At 41.5% G+C, this 13,507-nt stretch overlaps 1 protein-coding gene across 11 annotated transcripts in view; it reads left to right on the forward strand.

Moving 5' to 3' along the window:
- The window catches only part of SEC31A (SEC31 homolog A, COPII coat complex component), a 99,844-nt gene that overhangs the window by 46,529 nt on the left and 39,808 nt on the right, over nt 1–13,507 (forward strand). For 10 of the 11 annotated variants that reach the window (XM_040324850.1, XM_040324839.1, XM_040324859.1 and 7 more), the window contains exons 13-20: nt 782–820; nt 5,211–5,288; nt 5,529–5,604; nt 7,152–7,330; nt 10,338–10,464; nt 12,364–12,509; nt 12,601–12,774; nt 12,893–13,051. In XM_040324850.1, the coding sequence (XP_040180784.1) occupies nt 782–820; nt 5,211–5,288; nt 5,529–5,604; nt 7,152–7,330; nt 10,338–10,464; nt 12,364–12,509; nt 12,601–12,774; nt 12,893–13,051 (978 nt within the window). The remainder of the gene's footprint in view (nt 1–781; nt 821–5,210; nt 5,289–5,528; nt 5,605–7,151; nt 7,331–10,337; nt 10,465–12,363; nt 12,510–12,600; nt 12,775–12,892; nt 13,052–13,507) is intronic. The other variant, XM_040324886.1, reaches the window with a different exon arrangement.

Below are 13,507 nucleotides of genomic sequence, written 5' to 3' on the forward strand. Positions count from 1 at the left end.
TTTTGTGGGATGTTCTTAGTCTACAGTGGCCAGGACCTACCAAGAGAGATCCAAGGAAGGAAAACCAGCAACTGTGTCATGGGTGGCCAAGGCTCATTGATGCATGTGGAATGTAAAGGCTGGCCCATGTCTCGATCCAATAGAAGAGTTACTGTGTCTCAAATTGCTGAAAAATGGAATGCTGGTTATAATAGAAAGGTGTCAGGACACCAAGTGCATTGCATTTTGTTGTGTATGGGGCTCCTTGGCAACAGACCAGTCAGGGTGCCCATGGTGACACGTGTCCACTGCCAAAAGTGTGTAAATTGGACACATGAGCATCAGAACTGGAGCAATGGAAGACGGTGTCTTTGAGGCATTGACTTGGCCTTCAAATTTTCCAGATCTCAATCCAATCAAGCATCTATGGGATGTGCTGGAATAACAAGTCAGAACCATGAAGGCCCAACCTCACAACTTGCAGAACTTAAAGGATCTGCTACTGACGGGTTGGTGCCTGATACCAGGACATACCCTCAGAGGTCTAGTGGTGCCCATGCCTCGAAGACAGGTCAGGGCTATTTTGGTGGTCAAAGGGAGACCTTTTTAATTTTAGGTGTGTGGTCCTAATGTACTGACTGATCAGTATATATTCAAAGATCTCATATCTGATGAAAGAAATGTGAGGCCATTTCCGCCTTCTTGGTAGGGATGTTTGATTAAAAAACAAGGTTACATAAAGCTAGGAAATCTGGGTAATTGACAAATCATCCTAATTGTTTAACATATTTTTTTATTGCAGATAGCTTCAGTTCTAAGCCACACTGACGGAGCACAAGAGGTATGTTTCATTATAAATGTAACCTTTGTGTTTTTTTACCTCTATTCTCTTGCGTTGCGTAAAAACATTCAACTTGCATGCTGCAATAGTTACTGCTAGTGTGCTTTGCATTTCATGGAGTACATTAATTTGACGTTTACAATTGGCAAGTAAATTCACACATTTTCTAAAGTGAAGATCCCACCTCCTTTTTATTTATTTTTATTTTTTTAAATGTAATTTTCTTTCTAGATTTGCATGACATTGCCCAGCTTGACCAATGAATGCCATTTGAAAAACACATTAAGTTGCATCTTAATGTTTATCTTCATGTTCAGAAGTCAACAATTTATGCTAGTTTACAAGAATCCTTTGGTGTCTTACTATGTGAAGGGGAGTCATTTGAGAAGTGTAGGCACTTGATAGTAAAAGGTCCAGCCTTTATGTGAGGTTTATGGTGGCCTTGATCTAATACATTTTATCTGATAATGGCAAGTTGGCACTACCCTCAATAATTCAGGATAGAAATGTAGGAGCACCTCTTGCAGACCTTTTTTGAAGGTGCAAATAAACCAAGGACAGTGCTTGTTCTAGGTTAGTGACTTACTAAGTAGTGAAAGATTTTTTTTTTTTTTAGCAATGCCAGCTGCCCTAATTTTGGCAATGTGACATGTAGTCATTGGGCCTGGAATATAATAGAAATCTCCCCAAGAGGGATGCGGTAATGAAAGCATGAAGAAGGCTTATAATATTTGTTATGTTTTTGTTGCTGTTGCTTATGTGTTTGGGGGCGATTTCCCCTTTCATTTATTTTCTGCTGAAAGGTCGTTTCCATAATGGAAATTACAGAAAAATCTCTCCAATGCAAAGAGAGCAATTTAAAATTGGTGAAATAAAAGGTGCTGTGCCCCAGACAAATAAAATGGAAAGAAAAAACTATTTATAAATAATAAAACCGTAATATAAACAGATGTTAAAATCCAAGTCTGTGATATATACATAAAAATTGTAATATCCTCAATGGAAATGTGATAACCATCCTGCGTATAGAACTGGTGACTAGTGCCGCTTATACACCACCGTGTATGCACTCACCAGACCCTTGAATGATGCTGGCAAACATATTGTACAATCCACTCTTAAAGGGGTTGTAAAGGTAAAAAAAATGTTTTCCTAATTAGCTTCCTTTACCTTAGTGCAGTCATCCTTTACCTCATCCTTCCTTTTTGCTTTTAAATATTCTTATTTCCTCTGAGAAACCCTCACTTCCTGTTCTTCTGTCTGTAACTCCACACAGTAATGCAAGGCTTTCTCCCTGGTGTGGAGTGTCGTGCTCGCCCCCTCCCCTGGAATACAGGAGAGTCAGGACGCTCTCTACGTTGCAGATAGAGAAAGGAGCTGTGTGTTAGTGGGCGTCCTGACTCTCCTGTAGTCCAAGCAAGGGAGCAAGCACGACACTCCACACCAGGGAGAAAGCCTTGCATCACTGCGTGAAGTTACAGACAGAAGAACAGGAAGTGAGGATTTCTCAGAAGAAATAAGGACATTTAAAAGAAAAATGGAAGGATGAGGTAAGTGAAGGAGGACGGCACTAAGGTAAAGGAAGCTATTGAGGAAAAAAAAAATTACCTTTACAACCCCTTTTAATTCTGAAGGACAAACAGCAATGAGTGAGTGAGAAACTTATATAGCGCAACACATGCAAACTGAATCGCCTCTAGGCGCTTTTTTCATGACGAAAAATGATCGCGTGTACGCGGCATTACAGCTCAGTAGTATCCAGCAAACTAATAGAATATAGAGTAAATAGAGGAACTGTAATGTTTTATACCACATTACAAGAGGTAACTACACCTTCAAGAATTTTAGATATAGCTCTGTGCCTGGAGCTTGCCTTTAAACGAGAAGTATGAACAACGTTTTTTGTGATTGGACAAGAGGAGAGAGACGGTAAATGACATGGTTGCTTCGCTGTCGCATCTGCAGCTCTTATGCCGCGTACACACGATCATTTTTCAGCATGAAAAAAAACGTTGTTTTTCAGCATGTCGAAAAAACGAAATTTTCCCAACTTCATCATTAAAACGACGTTGCCTACACACCATCATTTTAAAAAAATGATCTAGCAAAGCGCGGTGACGTACAACACGTACAATGGCACTATAAAGGGGAAGTTCCATTCGCCTTTGGGCTGCTTTTAGCCGATTCCGTGTTAGTAAAAGACGATTCGCGCTTTTTTGTCTGTTACAGCGTGATGAATGTGCTTACTCTATTATGAATGGTAGTTTTACCAGAACGATCGCTCCCGTCTCATAACTTGCCTCTGAGCATGCGTGGGTTTTGTTATGTAGTTTTATCCCACACACAATCATTTTTTACAACCTGAAAAACTACATTGTTTAAAACGACGTTAAAAAATGCAGCATGTTCGAAAAAAAATTTTTGGTCATTTTTCAGAACCTGAAAAATTATGTGAAGCCCACACACGATCATTTTAAATGACGTTTTTTTCATGACAAAAAATGATCGTGTGTACGCGGCATTACAGCTCAGTAGTATCCAGCAAACTAATAGAATATAGAGTAAATAGAGGAACTGTAATGTTTTATACCACATTACAAGAGGTAACTACACCTTCAAGAATTTTAGATATAGCTCTGTGCCTGGAGCTTGCCTTTAAACGAGAAGTATGAACAACGTTTTTTTTTTGTCCTGCGTCTCTTGTGGGTCACAGGAATGCACTTACTTGTGTCCTCCTCTGCTAAAGCCTGCTGTCAGCTGTCCTCCCAGAAACTGTTCAAGTCTCTGGAAGGATCCGGGCAATTATATCCGGTATCACCCAGATGCCTGACCATCAGCTCACTCAGCCTCTCAGTGTTCTGCTGAATGCCTGAGCCAGCCGCTTCTGCCTCCTCCCCAGTCCGGCTCTCCAGTTAGTGCTGGAGGAGCAGAGAGCGGTGGCTGGTAGTCTCTGCTTAGAGTTGACTGAGAACTGAGTGATCGCTTAGTTTTTTGGGCTTAGAGCTGGCGGAGGACAGACTAATACTGCAATAAGGACGAGTATAGATGTTTATTTTTTGTTTTCCCCACACTTCTCCTTTTTAATACCTGGTTCACACGATCCGATTATCGGACAAATGATCGTCCGTTTTTTTTTTTGTATGCTAGTCTCACGTCGAATCTGATGAGTTTACTAAAGTCACGAAAATTCTCATTCGATATATCGAAAATTGGAAGTGACGTCACGTGTTGTATTGCATTTTCGAACGACCGCTGTACTGATTAAACGAAAATCGTACAATCTGGCATCGTACGAAACAAAATTCCGTGCATGTCTGATAGAATAATATCGGATGAACTGTCCTGATCGGCTCTCGAAAGCTCTGTACTAACGATCCGATTATCGTACGATTTTTGGATCGCGTGTACGGGGCTTAAGAGGTATATTGTGGGCTGGACAGGGATGTTTGTGACATTGTCATGTGTCATTTTAATGGGAGATGGGTCTCATTGACGTTTTGTTTATTTTTGCATTGTTTATTAGTCTTCAGTAAAGATTTGTACTTGTGCTGCATTCAGCTCTAAGTCCAATTCTTGGCATCCTCCTTTGGTTTCATGGTTGTTCTGGTTAAGCAAGGATAGCATCCATTAGTGTGGATGAGTTGGTGGGTACAATAGTAAAAAATATAATAGTGATTCAAAGTTTTTTTTTTTTTTTTTTTTTTTAAATACTTTTGGCTTGGTAAACATTTTTGGGGCCTTGGGTATTGCTTTCATAGACTGCATTTAGAATAGCGGTTTTAATTCATTTGCTTGGCTGTGCTGTATGTGATTATTTTAATATGTTCATTTATGTATGCAGAACTGCATATTATATTTTTTTTGGTACAAGATTCTGTGCCATACATAAAACTTAGGCTAAATCCTTCTTATGAATAACACTCAGACTTCGTATTATAACCCATGTTAAATTGCTGTCTCTTTTCTAATGCATAATGATCTCCATATGTTTACTTAACTGTCTTCTAATACTGTACTGTACTTTACTTCCCTATAAAAAATACAAATCAATATGTAATTAATCCCTATAAAAACAAAAGAAAAAAAAAAAAATTGTAATCCCTATTACAAAAAAACATAATAATTAAGGAAAGTAGACACTGATAAACATAACATAATTGAAATGGAAAACAGTATTAGTACTGCAGATGCGTTTTTACTCCTTGTGATCTTTGCTGCAAATATTTATTTCTAAACATAGATTTTCAACGTAAAAAAACTACGTAAAAAAACTCACCACCATTATATTATAAATTCTTTTTCTCCAATGATTTTGAAATTTATTCCAACTATTTTCTAATCCTTAATCCTCCCTTACTATTTCTATTTCTTTAACACTATTCTATAAAAGGCTGAGAAAGACTCTGACCAGGCTGTAGAGAGTGATGAGGAAGGAAGTGAACCTACTGAAGAGCTGAGCTTGGGGGAGGTACTGTATTTATTTAATGCTTTTTCTTGTTTTTTTTGTCATATTCCAGCAAGCTGAATTGTCACAGTAGATTTCCAATCTGATGTGAAATACCAAACTAGCGCTGCGTATTGTCCCAAATAGTTTGCTGGTGGTTTAGTTAATACATATAGATGTTGCTTTCATGTTGCCATACACTATTTAAGCTTTATTCCTTTTAAAATTACATTCAGTATAAGAGTGTTTTTTGTCTTTTCTTAGAACCTCAGTGTCAGTAAAGCAGATGTTGGGGACACCGTTCCATCTGGTGAGACCTTCAATCTATCCGTGAGCGGAGGTAATGTTATCACTCACATTCTCAAATGGGATCCATTTGGAATGAAGGGGCTTTATAATTCTCAGATTATACTAAAACCTTCATATACAGGCATACCCCACTTTTAAGTACACAATGGGGTTTATTTACTAAAGCTGGAAAGTGCAAAATCGGGCTCACTTCTGCATAGAAACCAATGAGCTTCTAACCCCAGTTTGTTCATTTAAGCTTTGGTAATAAAACCTGGAAGTTCATTGGTTTCTATGCAGAAGTGAGCCTGATTTTTGCGCTTTCCAGCTTTAGTAAATAAACACCATTGTGTACTTAAAAATGGGGTATGCCTGTAGTAACTTATATAAACAACAAAGAGGGTGTAAATGCCCATCTTCAGAATTGTATTAAAGAATACGTATTATTCTCACAAGCAAATAAGAATGGATAGCATAACTTAAAGCACAGAATCCAATTTCATTCCCCAACCTCAATGAATTGTGTGGATGACGAGCATAATGGAACCTTGGATTACGAGCATAATCCGTTCCAGGCGAATGCTTGTAATCCAAAGCACTCACACATCAAAGCGAGTTTCCCCATAGAAGTCAATGGAAAATAAAATAATTCATTCCACATTTCTATGGCATGCAATATCGCATGTGGCCAGAGGTGGTGGGGGGCTTCCGGAAATACTTGTTCAGCTTCCCTCGGAAAGGCTTGGGAACCGAGTATTTCCAAGTGTTTGAGTATTTTCGAACGGCTCTGATTGGCTCTGGGCGCCCCCGCACCTCTGGCCAAATGTGGTACTGCACAACGCATAGGCTTGAATTCTGCTCGTTTTGCGAGAAAACATTTGCAAACCGAGTCAGGATTTAATAAAAAAACACGTTACTCGCAATCCGAGGTTCCACTGTATATTGTAACTTGTGTTCTACAGTATAGTCTACTTTTTAACAGCAGCGGGGTGCTCAATGTCATTTCATTTACTTGGCAAATTCTATGAGTTCAGACTTAATTGTATACTTATAGAATCATATCTTTTTTTTTATTTTTTTATCAGTATTTTTTTTTTTTTTTTGTTAAAGCGGAGGTTCGCCGGTAAAATGCTGTTTTTACCCTTAGATGTATGCTCGTTTAGTCTAGGGGAATCGGCTAGTTGTTTAAAAATCCGAGCATTACTTACCGTTGTAGAGGGCGATCTTCTACGCCACTTCCGGGTATGGGCTGCGGGACTGGGCGTTCCTTCTTGATTGACAGTCTTCCGACAGGCTTCCGACGGTCGCATCCATCGCGTCACGATTTTCCAAAAGTAGCCGAACGTCGGTGCGCAGGCGCAGTATAGAGCCGCACCGACGTTCGGCTTCTTTCGGCTACTCGTGACGCGATGGATGCGACCGTCGGAAGCCTGTCAATCAAGAAGGAACGCCCACTCCCGAAGACCCATACCCGGAAGTGGCGGAGAAGATCGCCCTCTACAACGGTAAGTAATGATCGGATTTTAAAACAACTAGCCAAATTAGATGAACGGAGTATGTTGTCTTTACCTTTGCTGAGACGTTTCATTGTAATTTCAGATGTAGACGGACTCATCACTCAAGCTCTGTTAATGGGTAACTTTGAAAGTGCAGTTGATCTCTGCCTGCACGATAACCGTATGGCAGATGCTATAATACTGGCTATTGCTGGTGGCCCAGATCTGCTCGCTAGAACACAAAAGAAGTACTTTGCTAGAACACAAAGCAAAATAACCAGGGTATGTATTATACATGTTGTGACAAGTTGGGGAATTTGGAGCTTATTGGTAGCGCCAAACAGTGAGTTTACTCCATGCCAGAAGTACGTTTTAGGGCTTTTCGTGCCCATTTTTATTTAAAAGTAAAACAAAAGTTCACATGGAAGTCTTCTCACGCAGGAAGTTCTCACCGTCAATACAATAGAAAAAGTAACATACAACCTTGTGGCTCTTTAACCTCTTGACCACTTAAACCCCCTTCCTAACCAGACCAATTTTCAGCTTTCGGTGCTCTCACAATTTGAATGACAATAACTCAGTCATACAACATTGTACCCATTTGAAATTTTTGTCCTTTTTTTCCACACAAATAGAGCTTTCTTTTGGTGGTATTTGATCACCTCTGGGTTTTTTATTTTTTGCGCTATAAAAGAAAAACAACAGAAAATTCTGTAAAAAAAAAACAAAAAAAAACTTGTTTCTGTCATATTCGCAGGTTATTTTTCACACACAGCATATGCTTACCACGAATTACACCCCAAAACACATTCTGCTATTCCTCCCGAGTATGGCGATACCCCATGTGTGCGACTTTTACATGGCGTGGCCACATAGAGAGGCCCAACATGCAGGGAGCGCCATCAGGCGTTCTGGAACACCCAGACCAATTCTTACAATTACATAGAACCCCAAAACATTATATATGCAGAGTATTGGGGTATTGCGGAGTATTGGGGTATTGCGGAGTATTGGGGTTTTGCGGAGTATTGGGGTATTGCGGAGTATCGCGCAGGGTATTGGGGTATTGCAGAGTATTGCGCAGGGTATTGCAGAGTATGGGGTATTGCCAGAGTATGGGGTATTGCCAGAGTATGGGGTATTGCCAGAGTATGGGGTATTGCCAGAGTATGGGGTATTGCCAGAGCATGGGGTATTGCCAGAGCATGGGGTATTGCCAGAGCATGGGGTATTTGCAGAGTATTGCGCAGGGATAGCTGAGCTGGGATGGATCTGTGACTGCAGTTGTCCAGCCACAGCACTGCTGACACCCCGCGCTCCCCCCCCCTCTCCTCTCGCACTGTACCGAACAGTACAGAGAGGGGAGGGAGGAACCGTCGTCATCAAATGACGCCGGTTTGTTTACAAGTGATCGCTCCGTCATTTGACGGAGCGATCACGTGGTAAACGGCCGCTATCAGCGGCAATTTACCGCGTTCCGTGATGCGCCGGGTCTTCTAGACCCGGCGAGCACGGACACTTCCGCGAGCGCGCCCCAGGGGACGCGCAAACGCGGAAGTGCACGAGGACGTCCCAGGGACGTCCTGTAACAGTAACTCGACCGCGCTGTAGCAGTATTTTTGCTATAGCGCGGTCGGCAAGAGGTTAATCAGCTTTACTGCTAAGTTCAGTAAGCTTCCTGACCATCAAACACATTCAGTGCTTGCACACGCACGCTGTACCTACACTCTGTATCTTGTCTGCAGCATCCCAGCTGCTCCCTTCACACACTGACCCCCTCGGGAATGTGGGGCCCAGAGTTTCAACCCTGGCTCTAAGATGAATGCAGCAAACACCTGAGCCATTCGTGTGCTTTCTACCCAGAAAACGTATACCAGACCGTCATATTAAACTGTTAGGGTCAGGGTTAAAGTTTAGTGTTTCCCCTTTGGGGAATAAGGCTAAGACTCAGGAATTGGAACATGGACCTCCCCCAGAGGTCAAAGGTCAGAAGGCAGGTTCTCAGAGGTCATAGGTCACGAGGCGTGGCTGACCCACCCCCACCAAAGCCTACCCCAACTAGGTCGGGGAATTAACAAATCGGGGAAAGTGCTTCTGGGGTTATTTCCAGACAGAACACAATACAGCCACGCTGTTCAATAAAGCCAAACCGAAATACAAAATCATAGACCACTCTGGGTTGCACTGAACATCAAAACTTAAATGTTTAAAACAACTTGCCGTTACAATCCAAAGTGCACAGCTGGCCTGTCAAGTTTTAATAGGTGAAACAGTCACTGTCATGGTGGCCGTGCCAAACCCATCTGTTGACAACATAAAAGTGGAGCCACATTAGAGGCAGTTCCAAACCAAGCAGGAGACATGCCATATGTTCATGATCTCCAGCAACGATGCGCAAGAGACTGCTGATCAGCGGCACAGAGCATTAAATGGTGATACAAACTTTACACTCCTCTTCCCGTTATCAATAGAAATGGGAAGAAGAAACTATTATTATTTTTATTATTATACACTGTTCAGCAGATGCGTTTTACACAAAGTGCTTAATCATGAGCAATGATTAAGCACTTTGTGTGAAACGCGTCTGCTGAACAGTGTGAATCCCTTGTGTGTCATGTTTTTTTTAAACCTTTGACTCTACAATAAACCAACACATTTTTCTTCATCTCTGGATGTGCCGCTTTTTCTCTTTGTTGCATGGATTTTCCAGGTTGCGGACCTCGGCAGGCACCCAGTCTTGTTGCCACAGTAGTATCAAGAGATCTTTAAATTTGCAGACAGCCTTGGAGCGGTGTACACTCTACTTCCCTTTTCAACAGGATCTATATAGCACCGACAGTTTACGTAGCACTTTACAACTTGAGGGTAGACAGTACAATTACAATACACCTTAATACAGTAGGAATCAGAGGGTCCTGCTCGTTAGAGCCTAAGACAATCAATAAGCAAAAACAACTTTGCTGCTATGGCAGCCTAGTACATACTTGACCAAATGCACCTCATTAAACAATGAAAAAAACATGCAGCTCTGACACATCCGAAAAGCAGTAATAAAGAACAGTAATCCATGGCAACCAATTGGATTTCAGATCGATCAGAGATGATCTCTACCTTTTTTTTCTTTATCATCTACTATCTATAGGTTTCATTTTAAATCATTGCTGGCAAGAATGTGTTTGATTGCTCAACAGATTATATTATCTTTACCTGCTGTTTCTATTTTTCAGTTATTTGAGTGTTGTATGTCATTTCTTTTGTAGTGACATATTTTAACCTTCCTTTCCCCTAGCTGATAACTGCGGTAGTTACTAAGAACTGGAGTGATATTGTGCAGTCATGTGATCTCAAAAACTGGAGAGAGGCTTTGGCTGCAGTGCTAACCTATGCGAGACCTGAAGAATTTGCATCTTTATGCGGTATGGAATATTAATAACTGTTTATTCATGTTTTATCCCTATTAAATTGAAAGTGTAATGCCGCGTACACACGATCGGTTAAACCAATGCGAATGGTCTGATGGACCGTTTTCATCGGTCAAAACCGATCGTGTGTGAGCGCCATCGGTTAGTTAACCATCGGTTAAAAAAAAAGGCAACTTGTTTTAAAATTAACCGATGGATTCCTAACCAATAGGACAAAAACGATCGTTAGTAGGCACGACCATCGGTTAAAAATCCATGCATGCTCAGAATCAAGTCGACGCATGCTTGGAAGCATTGAACTTCGTTCTTTTCAGCATGTCGTTGTGTTTTACGTCACCGCGTTCTGACACGATCGGTTTTTTAACCGATGGTGTGTAGGCGCGACGGACCATCAGTCAGCTTCATTGGTTAACTGATGAAAACGGTCCATCGGTCCGTTCTCATCGGATGGACTGATCGTGTGTACGCGGCATTACTAATTTTAAAGGAAACCTGTTGTGGATTTTGGTCACTGTATTTGTTTATTTCTAAGCTGATATATTATTATCTGTGGTGTATGCAATCATTATATATAAATATTATGCTAAAAGACACAGGCTGAATATTTGTAGACTTTGGGTTATAGGATAGGTGATTGGACACTGGCAAAGCTTTTGGACATGCCCCTTTTCAACTTGGGAGGAGGGGGTGGGTGGGGATCTTTCTCTTGAGCCTTAAGCCGGCCATAGACAGTTCGAATATCCACCGGTTCAGCAGGGACCTGCTGAGATTCGAGCCATGTATGACCAGGCTGATTGTATCCAGGTTGATTGATCGATCAACTTGGGTAAAACCAGCCTGTCGTATTGGTCATGTGATTATTGCCAGCTGCTATAGATGCTAGCAATAATTAATGTGCGTTTTCCTGGCCGAGATGGCTCCCCTGTCCCCCCAGCGGGAGAATGCAATAGCTTTGTGGTTGCAGGTAAAAAAATTGCACCGTCTATGCCCGGCTTTAAAGCCCTGTGTGTAAATTGAGGTCCTGGTATTTAAGTACATCAGTATCAGTAAACAAAATCCCCCCCCAGACCAGACTGCGTAATAGTTCTAGTTTGATAAAGCATATTTTTACTAAACCTTGTGACAAATGCAATTTGTTAGGTTTGTAATAGACAGAAAGTAAAACCCAATTCATGAAATTTGAGCTGGGCACATATATCTGCAGTATTTTGTTATCTCTCTTCAATGAGCAAAGTCCCGTAGCTCTCTCCTGACCCTCCTCTGTTATCAGCCTAATAACCCCTGACAAATTCTCTGACACTTTAGATCAGGGATCCTCAAACTATGGCCCTCCAGCTGTTGTAGAACTAGACATCCCATGAGGCATTGTAACACACTGACATTCACAGACATGACTAGGCATGATGGGAATTGTAGTTCCTGAACAACTGGAGGGCCGCAGTTTGAAGATCCATGCTTTAGATAAAAGCAGCCTGAAATTTCTGTTGGGGGGAGGTTGCTAAAATAGATTAACAGGGAGCTGGCCCTATTACAAAACACCTCTGAGAGTCTCTGCCTATTATGAGAGGGGGTGTGTGCCTTTCCTCCAATCAGCAATGTTGGCTATCTTGGCTGAATGCCCAGACATCACACTCTGTGTTAAACAGGAAGAATCAAATCTCCTAACACAATCTGAACTTTCTAAACAGTATTAAAATGTGGAGACAGCCGATATTTAGGGACATTTGGTTCATCTCTGTGTATCATCTGTGGCTGTTGACTTCACTGGGTGTATGGAGGGTTTACAACAGTAGATTAGCCCAATCAGCTGAACCCTGAGAATCAAATTGCCTTCTTTAGAAATAACCAGTTTAATTTGCTGTCAGGTTTTGACTCTTATTGTTTTACCTACAGATCTTTTGGGCTCACGACTTGAGAAAGAGGGTGATGTTTCTGTCCAGGCACAAGCTTGTCTGTGCTACATCTGTGCTGGAAATGTAGAAAAACTGGTCGCCTGCTGGACCAGTGCCCAAGATGGTGCAAGTCCTCTTTCTCTGCAGGTTGGTGGGGATGTTGTCATTGATATACAGTACATAACTTAGCTGTAAATATTTTTTATAATAACCTTTTTTTTTTCCGTCATGTAAACAGGATCTTATAGAAAAGGTGGTCATCCTACGCAAATCCGTGCAGATCATGCAGGCTGTGGACACCCAAGATGTTGGCGTTCTGCTGGCTGAGAAGATGAGTCAGTATGCTAACCTGCTGGCAGCTCAAGGCAGCCTTGCTGCTGCTATGGCATTTTTACCCAACAACACAAACCAGGTGAGATATTTTTGTAATGATGTATTCAGGCACAAAGTATGTTGCTGTAGGAGGCATAAGAGGTAGTTATGTCGGACTGCGGAGTAGTAAGCCTTTTGATTTCTCTTTTCTGCGCCAGCTGAATGTTGTGCAGTTGCGGGACAGACTATCGCGAGCACAAGGCGAAGGTGGCACTGCCACCCCTGGAAATGTTGCACCCCAAGGAGGACCAGCTACGTTACCACATCGCATGACAACACCCGCAAAACCTGCAGCAGACAACCAGTACTATCCACAGGTAACAGTCTAAAATGCCCTGTTGATTTAGAAAATGATTGAATTAGTCTGTGTATGCTTAACAATTAAGTTATTAAAAAATAGACTTGTAACTTATTTCCTACATTATGTTTCTGCATTAGCATGTTCTGAGTGCGTACTGCTGACCGTACGATTGGGTTGTTTGTTTAATGTTTGAAGCACTCCAGTTAACGCATGATAAAAATCACATATATACACACAGGCCATGGTTGTGACAGCTGCACTTTCTGTGAAAAAGTGTAAACCAGCTCCGCCTTGTTTTCTCCCAAGGGTATTGTGGTTCTGAACAGTGATTACTTAACAAAGTACTGTCTTTGGAATATGTATCTCCTAATGTTTTGGAGACTTTAAATCAGGGGTGCCCAACCTTTTGAAGAGCGAGAGCCACTTTGGTAACTGGTCGCGGGCCACAATAAGCGGAGTGGGAGGATGACAG

This window comes from Rana temporaria, chromosome 1 (assembly GCF_905171775.1).
Source record: "Rana temporaria chromosome 1, aRanTem1.1, whole genome shotgun sequence".
Classification (NCBI taxonomy): Eukaryota; Metazoa; Chordata; class Amphibia; order Anura; family Ranidae; genus Rana; species Rana temporaria.